General features: G+C 35.6%; 1 protein-coding gene across 3 annotated transcripts in view; it reads left to right on the top strand.

Annotated features, from left to right (window-relative positions):
* The window catches only part of ADK (adenosine kinase), a 266929-nt gene that overhangs the window by 54257 nt on the left and 193169 nt on the right, over nt 1–19503 (top strand). For all 3 annotated transcript variants that reach the window (XM_064430468.1, XM_064430466.1, XM_064430467.1), the window contains exon 4: nt 17557–17635. In XM_064430468.1, the coding sequence (XP_064286538.1) occupies nt 17557–17635 (79 nt within the window). The remainder of the gene's footprint in view (nt 1–17556; nt 17636–19503) is intronic.

Raw genomic sequence — 19503 nt, 5'->3', positions numbered from 1 at the left:
AAATTGATTTGAAATTGGACCATTAGTTACATTGATTTAAAGTGCCAGAAAATTGATCTAAATTTCATAATTTAAGAATGGAACTAGTTTCTCTTACTTACATGAGGGTGATTTATTTAGAGACCAACTGGAGCATGAGTACTTGTATAATAAAGTAGATAATGGAGTGACAGCAGTGCTGGAAAAGAAATAAAAGGGCTATCACAGTTTGTTCAGGGAATAATTTCATTGTAACCTATTAAAAATCAAACATACTTCAATATTTCTGAAGTTCTTGTTAAAATGTGTTTCCACATACCATCACATCTTTTACCATTGCATTTCTTTCCTTTCCTTTTTCAGTATGCTTTGAAGATTTGGTTGGCAAGCATTATGTCTGTTTAATAAAACCTTCAAAACAAAAGGCTTTTCCTGTGTAATAAGTGAAAATGGTACGCTAGCATATTAGATTCAGAAAATGCTGATTAGGAAAATTAGGAAGTTAAGTATACTGGAAAGTTTGAAAAGATGTCAGATACTGAAATTAGCCCATGAAGCAACAGTTGGGGGGAAGCGTGTGAAAGTAAAATTTGAACTCTTTTTGTTTCTAAACCTTTACAATTGGTAGTAATATTCTGGGTAAACTGTTAATGCTGTGGCTAGTTTGTGGAGCCAGCAAATACAGGTAGGCCATGAGGAAATGTACGCTGTGTTTTGAATGAAAGAAAGTGAAATTGCACAGATGTGGAGTATAACAGTCTTCAAGCAACTTAAATAGTGGATTACCAAGTGTAGGTGACATTGGAAAATACTCTTATGTTATGGAAAAATTTTAACTACTTGAGGCAGTTAATTCTGTTACTTTGGATTACTTAATGGCAAGAAGTACACTCATTTATTCATTCATTCATTCATGTAAGTTGTGACCTCTGATCAACAGGGTGTTCTTAAACTTTAAATGTTTTTTTGTACAACTGAATTTGAATGTCTGCATATTGAGCTTTTTCTTATTTGTCTTAGATTCTTAATGCTGCCAAGCATAGACCCAGGTTTGTGAAGGTGCCCTTTGTTACAGGGGGCTTGTGTCCTAGTTAGTGATGTGCCTTACTGAAGCCAGAAGTTTCCTAGGGCTGGGCTACCTGGCATCCTCTGTTAATGGTCATAGAAATGTGCAAGGGGAGCCTGAGAACCAATTATGTATGCTAAATATTTTATTGCTGAAGGGTACTGCTGATGCATATGCTTTGAATTAATTTCATATTAGTTTCATCATTTTGGTGTTTGATTTTGCCAAAGTCATGTTTTTGACATCGGCTAATTCATTATTGTCTTCAACAGAAAACTGATTTTGTGTTTGTTTAATGTGAATGGATTTTCCCAAGTGTGCAAAAACTAAATCAGAACATTATGATCAATTGTGGTTATTCCTCTTGTGTTTCACTATAGACTTAATATCTTGTATATGCAGAGAGCAGCACTGGTGCTAAGCTGTGAGAGTAAATGTAGTTAGACTATCTGTTAGCCTATAACAATATTTTGGAGGGGCTAGTACAGAATTTGAGAGCAGGAGTTAGAAAAAAATGAAGAGGGGCATTTTGTACCTTACTGCGTTGGGGTTATTGAAGCTAAGTACATTGTCTCAGGGAATTCAGTTCTATGTGTGGGTTGTAAGACAAGTTATGGCAGTTCTAAACCTGAAACAGTTTTTGAAAAAAGATCAAGATGCACTAATTTTAACTTTTCCAAGCAAAGTTCAGCAGATACAATAAAAGAAATTGATAAATGCAAGTGGAAATGGGAGGCAAAGTAGTAGGTGTAGAGATTGAATTTAGTTTTAATAATGAACAAATGCTGTAATTATTGATTATAGCGGGCCAGTAGGTCAGTTATGTTGATGTATGCTCTTAAATTTGATGTTTGTTTAGATTCTTTGATAAAGAGAGCAAGTATTTAGACAAAAATACTTTATTTAGATAAAAACAGTGGTAAGATGTTTTAATTTTGGTCATGAATGAAGAGAGCATTGGGAGAGAACCATTGATTGTTCTTGAAGCTTTTTGAGTCTTCTTTTGGTGTTAAATTAAAATAAAAAATGTTAAGGTCTTACTTCTTAAAGTATTTTTTTAACTTTTATCTGTGAAGTTACCAACTGGTTGTTTCACTTTTCTTGCTTGATATTAATTTAAATATATAATAAAATTATTTTAAAACACCCATATTTTTACTGGGTGCTAAATTGCCAAGAAGGTAAAGAAGACTTCAAAATTTTTTTAATATAGTAAATGCATCTTTAAAAAAATTGCATTCTAACTTGTGCTGTGAGTAGTGCCATTAGTAATGAACATCATAGAGGGACCTGACAATGTATGAATTATTCACTGGTAGATTATTATATCTTTGTTGTTAGCATGCAAGATAATGAACATAATTACTGTGGCAGTGGACTCAGGGGAATGTGTGGTTCTTCCCTGTGTCTAGACTGGAGTTACCATCCGCAGGAGCTTTAAGCAAATATGGATGAGGTCTAGTAGCTGAGTTGCTGCTGCTGATTTCCCTCTGCTGCTTTAATCAAAGCATATGCTTTGTACACTATAACCTGCAAGGTGGTTTGGGTTTTTTGGGGTGGATTTTGGTTTGGTTTTAATTTTTGATAGTAGTAATCATCCTTCTGTTCTCAGTCTGGCAATATTGTGTACTGACTGAAAGGATCTGATGTTTAATTGTAGCAGCTTTCGAGATGTACCCTCTTCTGTTAGAATGGTCTATTATAGTAAATTAGTATGAACAGTCTAATTGCTTAGGAAATCCAGGGTAAAAGGTTAATCAGCAATTTAACTTTCTTTAAAAGACTCAGCTTGTTATGATTTACGTGTCTTGAAGAACTCTGCAGGCATTAGTTTGTATGCTCTCTAATCTGTGAGGATGTCCACCTGATCTTAAGTTAAGCTTTCTTGATAAACCAAGTACTTCTATTTTCTGTTTTATATTATGATAACATAAATTATCTGTAATAAGCTGTCCTAATTAATGTTGGTAAATCTAGAGCTCTGCTCCAATTACACACTAATCAATTATACACTAATTGAATTCTACTTAGCTTGATACAGTGCATCATTAATCAGGTTCAGATTTAATACAACAGATTTACTGTATTAACCAAAAAATTGGTGCATTCAAGTAGGGGAAAATAAAGGAAGTTACTAGGCCAAACAGTGTACATAAATACTTTCTTATCAATAATGTGTTATAGAAGATTTAATTTTTCCTGAGGGAGGTATAACTGAAACTAGTTCTTTGTGAACAGATTATTGTTACAAGCTGAAACCACTGATAATATAATAGATTTAAGCAGATCATGGTGCTTGTTCTGAATGTTATACCTAATTATCTAATAGAGGCAGTTGTCTCACTTCTAATGTTATTGAAATGATTAGTTATAAATTAAATGTGTAAATTCTACTCAGACTTTTAAAGGCTTTATCCATATATAACTCTTCATAGGAGTTTAAGCTATCTACTGCACTTACCAGTGATACAGACATGTGCAAGGAGCTGTCTGCACATTCTCTTTTCCTTCTCCTTGTGTAGGGCCTAGGAATGACTGAAATCTGCCTGGAGACTCTCTAAAAGTTTGAGTTGCAGGGTGCATTTACCTTGAACAGTAAAAGGCCACACAGAGCTAATATGGTTTCCAAAAGTGCTACCAAATGAAGACATTAACCAGACAAATAGAAAATTCTTCCAAATAGAAGAGACAGCCTAGCTAACAAAACAAAGTCTGCAGATGAGATCACTTAAAAAACCTCTGTGCTTCTCAGAAATAGTTGAAGGGGATTAAAGGAGTTGAACAGCTATTTCATAAAATACTAGGTAGGAATGAAATTGAATAATAAACAAGGTTAAATTTTCTTGCTCAGAGGACAGTATAATATGTTCTTATGTATCTTTGCTGGAAAAAAAAGCAGGAAGACAATTAGGTTGGGAAAAATATTTTGGAAGCCATTACTCAAAAACAGGAATAAAGAGAACACATGGATAATGGTTGCTATCCTCAGGCCTGCTGTTATGGATAACATGCATGTTTGCAAACAAAAGGATTTGAATAAATACTTTTTTGGGATTCTGCCTGTTCAGGAACAAAAAATATCATGACTAAGACTTATTTTCTTTTTCTGTATTTTTGTCTAGCAATATCTTATATTTTCATTTTGTGGATGTACTTGTTCTTTCTCAAGTTAACAAATGCATGGTTAATATCAGTTCCAGTAACAGCGTGATGATTGTATATGACACACAAGGGTTTGTTTTTGGGAGTATTCAGTGTGGATGTGCCTCCTCATTATCTCTGAAAGTGATTTGAAGTAATTTGCCTTGTTCTACACCGAAACTGACCATCCCCATTTATACAGGCAGTTATTGCCTTCTCCACTAAGGTGACAGTAGCTGTCAGCAGTGTGATTGTCTTAAATTCTTTAGTCTTCATAACAAGTGGTATCTCCATGCCAGTGGTCTTTGACAATATGATCATACACTATTTTTATGTAGAACTGTTCAGATCACAGTATGAAATGGAAGGTGACCCTGAAAAGACAAGATGTCCTTGTGCACAGAGCATCATACACTGTAGAAGATGGAATATGTGCATATGAATGAAAAGAGAGAGACTGACAATTGTGCAGGTTCCTGTACAGCAGATTTGAAGAATCTCCTGGAAAATTAATTTCTGGTCTTCTGCGTAACTTTTCCAATTTTCACACATGATTCTTTTTTCTCTTCCAAGGGTTTGACTTGTGATCTAAATGCATGCACTCATACATACAATGTATTTTATATATATGCACATACACATACTTTCTGAGAATTGGGGTTTTTCATTTTTAATATTACTTATGCTTGTATGAGTTAAAAGTCAGTAAAGTGATTTTTGAAGACTGTATTGGTTACCTCTGTATCAACTTCTTAGATATTATTGAAGGATAACATTTTTCACAATCGTTTAGTTACTAGAATGCAGGCTTTAAATACAACTTGCATTTGGCTCTGTTTTGACAATAGTAGTTAATAATGTATGGTTTTTGTTAAAGCACTGTTGAAAAAAATCTTATTGAGCTATTTGTGGTGTTTTTTTAAAAGATGTTTAAGATTTCACATTCAGTTTAACTGATCACAGATGAAACTGTAAATTAATACCTCATGAGTTTTACTGACTGCAGGGCATTGTTTGTGATTCAAAGCTGCTTTGTTCCTACTCCCTAGGAAAAGCAAACAAATTAGAGTTCACCATGATATCAAACTATTTGTTAAAACTGAAGACTCATTTTGAATTTATTACTTGACTGTGACTTTCACTACAACCTGTTAAGAACATATTTTTAAAAGCCTGATTTTTAAGAATTTCAATAAAATAGATAAAATTGGTTTAATTGTTGGTATTAATTCACCTTGGTTTAAATTCGTACTTGAAAGATTACATGGCATACAAAGTGAGAAAATGTAAGTTACATCTGTTCAGCTTGGGTTTTTTATATGTTTCCATTGCTACTGACTCGTACATGGTCTTGATACAAATAATTTCTCTGCAGAAAACCTTCAGTCATTCTAACCTAGAGAGAGAATGTTTGTTTCTTCAACTTCCTTTTTTACTATTCTCTAATGTTAGAAAGTGTTTGTAGGGAGGCTTTTATATTTTTACTATTTTTGTAGAATTAATGAATAAACATTGGAGAGGGAAATAGTTTTGCGCAATTTGAGACATTCTTCCTATGCTACACTGCTAGAAAAAGATTGACTTTGCCTGTGAACAGAGTGGTGTATTCAAGGTTACAGGGGAGTCACCCACCATGTACAGGTAGTGACACTATCTTTAAGCTCTCTACTCAATAATGCTCCCTTGTGGATTGTCTCACAAGGCCAGCAAAAACTACATTTTGAAATGTGTTTGAATTGGGTACTGTTGCTGTAGTGTGGCAAACACCAGCCACCTTGGGCATAAGAGCAATTGTGGTTTAGCAAGCAGTTCAGCCACACTAACATTAGTGTAATACACCAAGTATTCTCAATAATAAAGCAGTGTGCCATGGTGACCAAGGCTGCTTAAAACAACTGAAGTGGCTCAGGTTCCTTTGCTTGATTTTATGTAACAATGGAGCTATGGTCACATCCAGTCAGTTCAAAGGCTTAATTACTAGTATTTGAGGCTACAGAGAAGGGCTGTGAAATACAGCAAGCATTTCTAAGTATGTGTTGTTGAAGAGTCATTGTTAAGCTGTCCATATTGTTTCTAGATATTTCTTTTCTCCATTAAACTCAATTTTTTTCAATCTTTTCTTAAGAATTAGTTTGTGAAGAAAATGTTGTTATCAAATTCGTGGTAACTGTGAAGCAGTTAATTACCAGGTAGTTATGCACAGGTGTTTGTTTCAGTGGCTTTCCTGACAAAGAAATTAACTTTCACTGGCTGCTGAGTTCCCAGGTGGGATTTGTTGTGTCAAGAACTGGGCCCATGTGAGCCTGATGAGCTTCAGCAGTTCCCAATACAAGCAGGGTCCTGCACCTGGCTCAGGGCAGCCCCTGCTCTCAATCAGGCTGGGGTGTGAAGGGGCTGAGAGCAGCCCTGCCAAGGATGACTTGTGGTCATGAGCAAAGAGCAAGCTGAGCATGAGCCAGCCATGGTGGGCACTCAGCCCAGGCAGCCAACAGCATCCTGGGCTGCCTCAAAAGCAGCATGGCCAGCAGGTCAAGGGAAGGGGGAAGGCATTCTGCCCTTGTGAGACCTCACCTGGAGTGCTGCATCCTGCTCTGGGGTCCCCAGCACTGGAAAGACACACACCTGTTGGAAGGGGTGAGGAGAAGGGCCCCATCCTTCAATACATTCATGGTGAGGTTGGATGGGGCTCTGAGCAACCTGTTCCAGGTAAAGATACTTTACTTATTGCACTTGAACTAGTTGACCTTTAAAGGTTTTCTCTAACTTAAGCTAGTCTATGATTTCAAGGTCCATAATGTATTTCTGTACTTCATAAAGAGAGATTAATTTTTTTTGCAGGCCTAAAGGTAAGTTTCTTTCTCTTTCATTGCAGCCTTCTTGGGAGTGGAGGAAAATTCTTTAATGCCCATCTCCTGTGACAAAATGCTGTTTTTTTAGAAATACTGTTCAGCAAAAGGGGTGGTGGAATTCTGTGCAACATGACAGCTGACCATAAGCTTCTTAATAAAAGCATGAAAAGTTACACAGGATGTCACCAAACATGTCTTGTTAGTGTTGCAGTGGCAGGGTACATGCAGACAGGGAAAGTCAAAATTACTTTTTTCAGAGGAAAACACAGAGTTCTCTTATTTGTGTCAAATATTTGTATTTTTCCTTTCAGTCCATTAATTGTTGTGCTGCTGTGAAATTAGTCTTTTAAGTGCTGTTTGGAACACTGATTTTCAAAATGACTTATGCAGTACTATCTCCTTGTAGCTTTGCTGTAACTTGTGATTTTCTTTCTTTGTTTGGTTAGGTTGGTGACCCCGTGCCTTGCCCTGCCCTCCCCCGTTCATTGCATATGCTAATTCCCCCCCAAAAGGTGACCCTCTGAGATGGTGCCTGTGGAGTGAAGAGACGGACTGAGTTGTCATAGGCTGTGGGATGAGTTATTTTTAGCTGTTGGCATTTCAGGCTGGAACACTTCATTCTGTCGTGCTTGTTAATGAGTCATCTGGAGAAAATGGGCTTGCTTTCAGAGAGGGTTTGTAGCAAATAATAATAGGCTAATCTCTGCAGGAGATACTCTGTCAAGTAACTAAAACTTCAACTAGAAAATGTGCTGAAATGGAGACTAATCTCCCTGTAAGAATAAGCATGCACTCACTATTATTATTATTTTTGTATTATCATGTATATGAAAGCCTCAAAAACGGGAAAACTTAGGAAGTAAGTTTTGCTAATGGTATAATAGTGAAACATTTTTGAGGAAGAAGTTTAATTGAAAACAGTCACATTTTAGAGATAGAGAGGAAAATATAGTTGCTTCCTAATTGAGAACATCATAGACTTTCTAAAATTTAAATGTGTTCCCTAGTTCTAGAGGAATCTCCTGAAAAGATTCCTAAGTAGAGGAGCACTACAAAAAGCTTGCATCTTTGAGAGAACTCCAAATTCATGAACATTATGTATTATTTTAAGGATTAACCAGCATCTCTGCTTTTCTCCCTACTGAAGACTGTATTTAATTTTTTTTTTACTTTTCTGTGTGCAATTTGTAGTCTCTCCTTCAACTTCTTCCCTCAAGGTTTCAAGGTTTTGTGTTGATGTAGCATGGGAGGCTTTGTTTTGGAGATGACAATATCAACACTCAAGTAAAAAACTTAAAGTAAGAGTAACTAATCAAAGCTGTTGATCTGGTTGCTTTGTTTTTGTGTTATTGAAATTTCAGACTTCGGTAGTGCAGATGAATCATTTGTTTAAAAAAAAAGCAAGTATTTAGGGCAAACTGTTGAAAGACAAGATAAAAAAGACTCCCAAGCGCTCTTCTATAATGGAATGTTTTAAAGAATACCTTGAGTATCAAGTGTTTTGTCACCTTTGGTACTTCTAATGCCATTTACCATCTATACATGTCTCATTTTGTTTAGGCATCTTCCTCCTGTAAAGCAGTTTACACACCTGAAGACTCCTTTCTTTTTTGGTGGTGAAAGGATATTTCCTTTAGAGCTAATAATTTTTACTCTCTATTGATTATTAAGCTGTTTGGGTTTGCCCTTGATTTATAAATGAAGTACTGAGATAAAAAGGAATACTTTCTCTTACCTTACTGAGATAAATATTTTTGCCTTATTAGCAGGTGTTGACCATTCAATGTGTACTGTTTTAACTCAGCTTCTCATATTGCTGTGATCACTCTACAAAATTGTTTAAACCAATTCAGTGTAGTGATTCTGATATTACCAGTGTGTGCTGCTCCTAATTAACTCACAATGCTTGGACTGGGTTAGTTAAGATAAATTATTTGACATTTTAGAAATTTGGCAAATATCTACACTGTGGACAGGAGTGTTGGATCAAAACAGTTGAGAAACCTATAAATAAGCTTGTGTGAATATCAGAGTCAGTTTAACTTCAATAGCATGCAAGTTTTTTCCTACTATCAGTAGGTGACTGTCTTAATGTATATTGAAGATAGAGTTGTACTGAGAAACAGGGAGGATAAAGAGAACTAAACACGAAATACCTCTTGGTATTTACTGATGGTTGTGCTCAAAGCAGGGTTTTCTGCACTCATCATTTGTTCATGAGGAAAACTATTACAGTTCACTGCACGTTAATAAGAGCTTGGAGTGGATGCATACTGTCTTCTTATATTCATATCTATTTTTAATGTTTTCCTGGTTTAAATGTGCCAACTGTCTACCAATTTAAAGAATTTAAAATAGCACAAGGGTTGAAGAAAAATAGGTCTTTCAGCAGTGGAGTTGCATTGACATGAACCATCTATATTACTGCAATGCAAAAAAAAATTGGCTTAGGTTCTGGTTAACGACTGTTACCATTATGTTGGATTTTGTGCTAATAGAGAATATTACTTAGATTGAATGTTTATTAATCTGAGTGATGCATGGGAACAATTAGTTTATAATTTGGTTTTGAAACAGCTCTGCAAAACTTTCTAATATCTTTTTGGCTCTAAATTGGAACCCAAACTTTGCACCTAACACATTTTTTACAATTTTTATGTATTTACAGATTAAAGTACAAACTATAAAATTTCTATAGTAAAACATTTCTGTCTACCATGTGTGAGTGTGCCTATGGATTTTTTGTGGAGTTTTCTTGTCAGTTCATTCCAGTTTAATATGATTTGTACTAGAGCTTTAGATAATCCAAATTGTAGTAAAGATATGATCTAAGACCTCTTGATGACTAAATACTCTTCATATTAAAATATTCTTGGCAAATACTTATTAAGTTAAACAAATTTTCACTTTGATGTGAGCTGGAGTAAGTTGATGCTTGTGAAACAGCAGTTTCAATTAGCATTCACTAAAGGTTTATTGACAGTTAACACCTGGTCTCTGCTGTGCCAAGTGGGAAACATCTATTGCAGTCTCTTATATTTGCTGCATAATTAGGATTATGATCTCTAATTTGCTTTTAATTTTGGAAATCTAGTCTTACTTTCAAAACCAGTTAGTGTTACTTTTGTTCCTGCATTTTTATTGTAGATCAAAGATGGTGATGATAAAAGGATTAAGTTCACTACTTTGTAAGACGATAAACAATTTTCCCTTTCACTGTTTTTAGTTAGCAAGTAAATTTGGACATGAGAAATTTACTGGTAGGTCTCATAAAGCATGTATTCTTCCCATGCTACTTCTGAGAAGCAAACAGAAAATGCCATAGTTTTTTTAGTGGTAGTATTCTTGCACACAAGCTGCCAGATGTATACTGGGAACATCAGGAACAAGTGTAAATGTAATGGCGCTGAGAAATAACAAAGGAAATGACCATGTTCCTTAGTGCTCCAGAATAGACTTGGTGCATTCAAGGATGAAGAAGGTAAATGCTACATTCTCTTCCCTGCCTGCAATGCCTTTTGATTCTTATTGGCTATGCATAAGGGCAGAGAGCTGTTTCTTGCTACGGTGTTTTGCATCAAACTCTATGGTGAAAATCCCTAGATGTATCAACAAAATGTTTGAGTCTTGGCTCTTGTTTTGGAAGATCTTCCTTCAAAAAGACAGTGGGAGGAAAGCATGCAGTTGTAGGGAATTATTGAACTGACAGAATTTCTTTGTTAATAGTGGTTTTGATTACTGCCCTTATATGAAACTTCTTAAAATATTTTGAATAGAAATTTAATAGAGGGAGGGATGTTATAGTAGTTATATATTATACACAAATTTTAAGGCTTGAAAAGGTGCTCTGTACATCTATAGTGTATGTATTTGTAGTGTTTAGAGACAGAATCAGAAATGTGCTCTTTAATTATCTAGTGGTATAGAGTGGGGGGGGTTGTGGGGTTTGTTTGGGGTTGGGTTGTTTGTTTTCATTTTCCTACACCATTATAGAATATCAGCAGAAAAACTGGCCTTGTGACTGATACTTCTGAGTGTAATCATGTATATATTTTGAGATAATGTGGAGGAAGACATCCAGATAATCTGGAATAAGGGGGGGCTTTTCAAGAACACTTGCATAAATTTGCCTCTGCTGAAAAAAAAAAAAAACAAACCAACTTTGAGAAATTTCTTTAAATCATGATCTTAAGAGCTGATGTTTTAACCTTACATTTGAATGACTGTTACTTCTTCCATCTTGTTTCAATATGCCTAAATGCAAACACATGTGGAAAATGTTCTTTTGGCTTTTATCAAACTGACATTTAAGTGCATTTTTTTCAACCTCACTAACATTTGTGGTAAAATATTTCAAAGCTATGAATCTTGCAATTTGCCTATGCATTTTTTTCTTTTTTCATATAATAACATTTGGTACTCATAATCCTAACCTGGTTGGAATTACTGGCTTTTTTCATTTGGTGTTTGTTTGGATGAGGTGATTAGGAAAATACTTCATGTGAAATTCTAGTTTGCAGCAGTAAATGCTTCCATGAAGAGTCACCGTTCTGTGAACTTCAGTAAATAAAGGAGAAAAATATGATGATCTGCTCTATTCAATTGTGGCAGTCCTATTCCTAACAAATTTAGCTTTCTGTTGTGTTATATGGCTATGGTGCTAACCTGTCTGCAATACTTCCTTCTTAGCATGCTTCGTTCTTCCCCTTTGCTCCCCTACCCCTTCCCAAGCTCTTTAATTCTGTGCCAAGCTAATAAGAAGAACTAGCTCTGCGTAAAGTCAGTCATTGCCAAGCAGCTGTTATGAAGTTTCCTCATGTACCTCTGTGATTGTACCTCATTTCAAAAGGGGATTTTTGCTCTTTCAGGTTCAATTTTAAGTAAGAGCAACCAATTACATCTGTATCTCAATTCGTTCTATCTCAAAGAGTAGGGATGACAGTGTTCATATATGTATCTATCTTTTCTAAGGTTTGAACTTTGAACACAGAGTTGTACAATATAGGTAGAGAAATTGGATACACTATTTAGAGTTAAAAATATGAATTGTGCTTTTTTAAAACCCACAGGATTAGTTCTAAAATATTCTCCCTTCTGTTTTAAAATAATACTCTCTGATTTAATTATCATGTTTGAATCTCAAGACTAGACCTTTTTCTGAAATGTAAATTAGATTTTTCTTAGGATGAGATTATGAGGGCTTGAGCTTGCCTGCTAACACTGACCAGGGAAGGTTGTCTTTCAACAACATGTGCCCCATCTGCCTGGCGGTGTGGCTGCCTGCATTGTTCTGGCACTGGCCCAGGCTGTGATGAAACTGAGAATGTGACAGATGACAGGCTTGTCCAGATGTACGCATAACTACTTCTGCCATGCCCTGCAAAACAATCAGCATGCAGGTTTGGCATTATTTCCTTGTTTGTGTTGGTTTATTCCTTCAGGGTTTCCTTAAAGATTGAAATAATATTTGGTGTTGTTCTTGTAGTTTTACTGAGCTTTTATTATTATTAAAACAGGTTGTAAAATATGATTCTCGCTCTCTTACATACTTTCTTCTTTAATTTATGGAGTGATTTAATAGGCAATTGGACACAGGTTACTTAATTTGAAGATTTAAGTAGATTTTTAAAAAAAAATGCAATTAAAAGGATCAAACATCTAACTGTCAGCGTATTAGTCTGGCTCTTCTCACAGCTGAACATTTAAAGCTATTGCCATGTCTTAATATGACTGCTTCTTGCCAGTAAAAATAAATATCTGGGAAAGGTGTCAGAATCACCATTAATTATGATTTTTAATTAAAGTCTAATTAAAATGCATCCAATACCTTAAAAACATACCAAATCCTTGTCTACCTCCCTCTCTTAGAGGTATCAACAATGGCCACATCCTCAGCCAGAACATAACCTTTAAAGAAAAGGAGTTACAGACTTGTTTGCAGCTTGCAACTTTTTATTGATTATTTAAGAGGTTTCAGTCTTAATGGTTTTGAAGATTTTTATAACAGCAAACAAAATATGCAGTCCACTGAAAATACTTTATTATTGTTATATGAAGTAGTCTGATTTTTGTCTTACATTCAGGCTGTCATTATCTGGTTATCTGGCATTCAAAAGGGAAAAAATTACTTTCCTCTCTACCTGCTTTTGGCAGGTGATTTTTTCATGTGTTGCTCCTGCTGATGTGTGCTATTGAGTACATCTTAGGTAATAAGCAGATATATCAAAAGATATCCAGGGCAACATACCCTGCTGAAAAACAAGAGATTACTTTTTTCTATTTCTCGCAGATAAGTAGCTTCTGACATATGCATCAGGATTGTTTTTTTCCTGGTGCACTCTTAATGTAAGACTGGTATTCTGTGGCTATTTTCCTCTTCAAGAAAGGGCTTTTTTAGTTTAATATAAATTATGTCATAAAACCTAACAGCATTACTTGAATTGCTTTAATTTTCCATAGTGTAGCTCCACTGCCTTATGTTGACTGTTTTTGGTTGTAGGGAATGTTTTATGTGCTTATTTTTCTTGTCAGTTTGATTTTGGAACCATGGTGAGCCATACATGAGTGTATCTGTTGCTGTGTAACAAGAAGACAGTTCCAGCTCCAAACCCCTCAGAATTTGAGTATAAAGCAAGTTATGAGACGGGTATTGATCCACGAGAGGATTGCCAGTTATTAGGCTGGAGAGTAGCCTCGGGAAATCACACAGCCTTGCTGATGACTTTTTTATGACATTATGGTGAAAGATAGTTTGAAGGAAGATTTAAAATAGTTTTGCTAATAGTCACAGAAAATTCTAGTAACTGGACATTGGATGATATCATGGGTTAGTGAGAGAAAAGCTATTTTTGTTGACAGCTTTGTGCCCGGAGGCTGTTGTAAATGTGAATGTACCGAATGAAGGATGGTGTGTTCAGTGCATGGCACTGCAGGGCCTTGAAAATGTAGAGAAGTGACTTCTGCTTGCATTGACTGAGAAGGGGCTGTGAGAGAGCTGGGGCTGTGAGAGGCAAGAGCTGGTCAGAGGGGGAGCTGACACAGATGATCTTTGCAGGTGTCTGAAGGCATTAGATATTACAGCAAATGCATTTTTCTCTACAGTACAGTCAATCATGCTTTTTAAAGAGGTGCTATGAGAAGGAATAGTGTAAGGTTTACGCATAGTTTAGTAAGAGCACACAGAGAAAGTGACTAGTGATGCTCAGGTTATGAATGGTCTGAGAGTCAAACAGGGTGGTGCAATTGTCAGCAGTGATATTTACTGGGAGAAACTCTAACAGCTGTCTCCAGTTTGAGGTAATGGCATGGCATATGTTAGAAGAGTCTGTGCCTTCTAAAAATCAGCTTCCACCTCCTGTAAAGTAAGGAGGTGTATTTGTTAAAAAAAAAAAGGCAGATTATATTCTCATTCTTGTTTGTGTTCTTTTGTGTAGTAACTTCTTCTACTACCACCTTATAATTTTTTTTTAAATAACCATTAATTCTGTCGAAAGTGAGGCCAGTGAACAGCTTCACCTTTCAGTATCAAGTTCAATTAGGAGTACATTCTCTTTTGAAGAAGGGAAAAAAAAGCAACTGACAGAAGTGTTATTGCCTTTACTGTAACTGAGCAAAACATTAACATATCCTCTTTGGTCAGTGCTAGAGGTGATCATCAGTACCACAGCTGAAAACATATGCTGCTGCAAATGCAAACTTTTTTTGTTAAAATATGCTTTAATGTGGTGGACAAATTCATGGTACTAAAAATAGAGGCCCTTTATGTGGTGCCGATTGTGGGATTTATTATTCTGTTATTTGAGGTAATGGTATGTTGTGAGGTCAGAAAAAGGGTCACGGTTCTCAGATACAGAACAGCCTTAGAAATACTCAGAAAAACCAGCAATTATGGAGCATAAAGCAAAAATAATATTCTGTTATGCTCATAAGATTCTAATTTTCCTGAATTATCCTAAGTGTGATAACAGCTTAGTTCTGAAGGACACACAGCAGCTCTGTTCAGCATTCCTGAGCTGTGGAGCAGTTTCTGCAGTTGGACTTGCTTCTTTCAAGGGGAGGGTTTTCTAAAAGCAAGCTCCGTGTTTCTGAGGCGTGCAGGAATGAGTCTTCCCTTTGCAGGTCAGGCAGGCAGCACACAGTGACAAAGTCTGCGTTCCCACGCTGCCTGTGCCATCTGCTGACATTTGGAAAAATGTCCGTCTGACTGTTCATGTGGAGATAAAAAACTATAAGCATGCTGAATTTTGAGGTCATTCAATTCTGATGCCATTCAGGCTCCTGTAGATTAAACCAACAGAATTTATATTGTCCTTCTGACGTGTCATGGAAAATGACCAGCAAAATTTACTTTCATTGCAGCTGTATAAACTCATTATATTTTATGTAACAGATATTTAGAGATGTTAAATTCACCATGAAGAAAAGGACATATGTGTTTTTGTGTTAAATTTGAAGTAGTGTAACCATCATTTGTCTTGCTGTATTAAGTAATTGTAAAGTAATTTGTTCAGATTACTTATTAGATTGCATAGCTGTCACCTTGAAGTTTTTATAATACAGATGGTATTTTTTGGCAATTTCCAATTTTTTTTCCTCCAAATTCAAATAGTGTGTATTTTATTCTTCATTTGAACTACAAGATAATTATTTGAACACATACTTCCCTAGACACAGAGCTGCTTACATAGGTGCTCAACTGAACTATACTGTGTTTACAAGGTTTAACATGCCATTAAATAATGTGGACATGGAAACGTCTTGAATTTCCTTTAGGTAAAAGAGTTGAAGTATCAACTTGCATGCTTATAGATATACAAGAATACAAAAATAACCATGTGACTTGCACAGTACGTACTCAAATTGAGTGGAAAGGCAAAATGTCAATTAAATTGAAGAAAAAATGTTGCCATAATACTTAATTGGTTCATAATGGTTTGTCTTTGCTTGAAAAACAATTGTTAAGAGACCTGTTGGGTTTTGTTATTTTTTTCCCACTTTCAGCTACTTGCTATCATTTAAGGTTTCAATTGCTTGACTTAGAACTGGTGGATAATTAGTAGTGTGGATAACTGTGAAAAGCATATGTAGTAATTTAGTTCTTGATTCTTTCTAATTGTCTGCCCGTTGGTAGTTCGCTAGGGGTAAGTAGCTCATTACTCAAACACTTAAAATGGAAAGTACTGCAAAAAGAAAAATGCTCTTATTAATAAGATGGTATTGAAAATAAAAACCTTTTAAAAAAACAAGTCGCTATTTGACAAATCTATCCCCAAAGCTCTTGTTCACATAATGTAAGAAGATTGGAGTTGTGAGGAGGAGAGAAAGGGTAGGAATGGTAGATAGCATTCAACTTGCACTGTGATTGAAATAAAGATGTGTCACACCTTAAAACAAAGCTAAACACAATAAAATATATTGGAATACATCTAACTGGGCAAGCTTAATTTGTTGCATGAAAAGTTAATAATAAAAGCAAATACATGCTATTAAAATTAGGCTAATGGAGGTAATTTTGAACCTCATATCTACAAAGTTTACGGTAAGCATTTTGACTGGCTTGCAGGAGTACTTCTGAGTCTGACATCCTCTGAGGTTGCTAATCCTGCTGTTTAATCCACTCATTTTGAAATGTGCTTGGAATTTAAAGGCATGATGCACTATTTGTGCACAGCCTCCCTGCAGTCTCCATTACTCCATCCTTCCAGTTCCCTTTTCTAGAGCCTGTGACCAGAGAGAAGACTGTTCTTGAGTGGTTGTATCCTCTGATCAGAGCTGTAACACATATCCTACACAAAGAACACTGCGTCTTAACTAGAAAGTGTGATCTGAAATGTGAGGGTAGATACTTCTGTTAAAAGTTCAAATATTTGTTTTAGTATTCAAACCTAATATACTACTGAATGTTGATAGAGAATTCTGTATTTTCATAGTAGGATGGCTTGAAGGGTTTGAAAGTTCACCTGGAGACACCTTTTCTGTTATTAAATTTTCTCACAGACTGCTGGATTTGTTCATCAAAATTCTTCATCTGTCAAAATGTACTGTTTCATATGAAATTTTAAATTATAGCACTATTGTTTGGGTTAAGTTAATTTTGAACTAGGCACCAGATCGCCTCAATCTTCTCTCTTAAGCTAGAAACAGAATATAAAATTTAATGAGGTGGAATAAGCATCTGAATATCTTTATTTATGTAATTTTTCTTCAGCCATATATTTTACCAATCTAACAGTTCAGTTCTAACAGTTTGCAGTTGAGCTTCTGCTCCAGATAATTTTCCCACCCCGGTTGTTTACTCCACTCACAACTTTTAGGTGAAGAGTTCAGTTTGATGTCATACTTTGTATTGTGGTTTAGACAAACTCTAAATGAATGTTTCCTGCTTGCATTATGTGTAACAGTCGATCTATGTGAATTTCTTGTTTTCAAGTAATGGGATGTCATCTACTTCTAATCTTCATTACTTGTTTTTGGGAAAAAAAATTGCAGAGTTTAATTTTTTTCTCTACTTTTTCTTGACAGATTTGAAGAACTTGTGAAAAAGTTCAAAGTAGAATATCATGCTGGTGGTTCCACTCAAAATTCCGTTAAAGTGGCCCAGGTTTGTTCTTCCTTAGCAAAGAATTATTGATAATTTCAAGTGTTGTGTTTGAATCTGCTCTGTGTTGTCTGTTTCATCACGAGCACTGCAGAGTGGCTACTTGTGATTCTGTTGCTCAGCCTGTGCTGGTAGTGTTGTATGTGACTTCTTTTGTAGTTGTGCTCTTTAGTCTTTTCCCAAGTGTTCTGCAAAGGTTATAGCTACACCTCCAGTGTACCAAGACTAAAAAGCTTTTGTCAAACATGTGTGCTGGAAGGAGAAGAGGCAAGGACAAGGTCACTAGTTGCAGTTAGCAATCTTACAGTGAGAAAAGTCACAATGACAGTAGTTAAACAGTGAAGTTATTGAGTCTCTGTGCTTGGAGATTTTCATAATGTACCAGGATGAGTCCTTTGGTCAGGCAAATCTAAATGTGAGGCTGTCTCTGCTTTGACTGGTGTGTTGGACTGGAGAACTGCAGAGCTCCTGTCTAGCCTGCATTGTTCTGTGATTCTAACCACATTTATCCTGTAAGAACTTCAAAGTTTGTCCATAAAAGACTGAAATGTAAAACTCTCTTTTATACAACGGTAATGTTTCTGGCTATGGGTATGATGAACAACAGTAATGATGAATTTAGTTTCAGGTATATTAGGTTTTCCATAAGTATGCTTTTTGTCACAACACTTTCAAGCATATATACCTGTGTGCATATTTTCATATTGTGAGAGATGTAAAAATTCTATTGAAAAATACACAAATTGCACTTAGGATCTTCTTGTTAATGATCTTGGCATATTAACTTTGAGGCGCCCTATGTAGTTAAAACTGACTGCCAGATAACATTAAATGCACATTTGGAAGAAATAAAATTATATTATAATAAAGGTTGTTCCCTGCTTTGCTCCCCCATAAAAAGGAAAAAATTATTGTCATAATTACTGCTCCTTTCTACAAAACAGTTGTTGCTTCCTTACTAAAGTTTTCATTTTCAGAACCCACAAATGTCTTGAAAATATTTTGGATTAAAAAAAAAAAAAGTTGCATATATTTTAATGTATATAGTGTTGGCATTCTGAAATGGTTATGTTTTTAAAATATAGTCAGCTTTCTGAGCTTTTTCTTTTTAACCATGGGGTCAAGACAATTTTTTGCTTCCGATATTTTTGAAAAATCTCTTGATCAATGGAGCTCAAGTTATTGGAATAATTTTCTGTTAGATATCACTGTTGCTTGACATATGGTAATGGTGTAAAGGTGGTGCCTTTTCATGACAGCTGATTAGAGGTGAACCTTTTGGAGGGAGTTCTGGAACTGTTTATTAGTTGAGAGATGTGAAATTCTGCTTCTGTTGCTGCATTTATTTTGGGGCGGTTAGAAGCAAATGTATGTGATAGAAACTCAGAGTCTAAACTTTGAAGTGCTGAAAGAGCCCAGAATTTTAATTCCATCTCTCCTTGAAGTGACCTCTCTGGCATTAGCTAATTTATTAGTAAACTATGTTTCATTCTTTAACTGTCGTTAATCTATCAGTCCAGGTATTGTTCAATAATATTATGAAGTACACAGAACCCATATAGAGTCGAGGAAATAGATCAAATTTAAATCAGTGAAATGTAGGTATTTCTATGGCAATGTGCCTTTCTTACAGTGATCAGGTTTTGTCAGTGAACTTTTCCTTTATCTTGGCTCAGAGCTGGGAGCCTCATTCAGCTCCAGTTGCCATCTGGAATTGTATTTGTCTCCAGAAGGTTTGTCATCTCCTAGTTTCTGTTTTAAATACGATTGAAACTTAAACAGTTGTGCATGAATAACATAACATCACTAAAGGACTTTAAAAAGAGAGATGGGAGAGTGAGAAAGAGGAAAAAAAAGTGAATTTTGGAAAT

Source organism: Passer domesticus, chromosome 8 (assembly GCF_036417665.1).
Source record: "Passer domesticus isolate bPasDom1 chromosome 8, bPasDom1.hap1, whole genome shotgun sequence".
Lineage (NCBI taxonomy): Eukaryota > Metazoa > Chordata > Aves > Passeriformes > Passeridae > Passer > Passer domesticus.
Note: the sequence above shows the minus strand (reverse complement) of the source record. Positions and strands in the feature narration are given on the sequence as shown.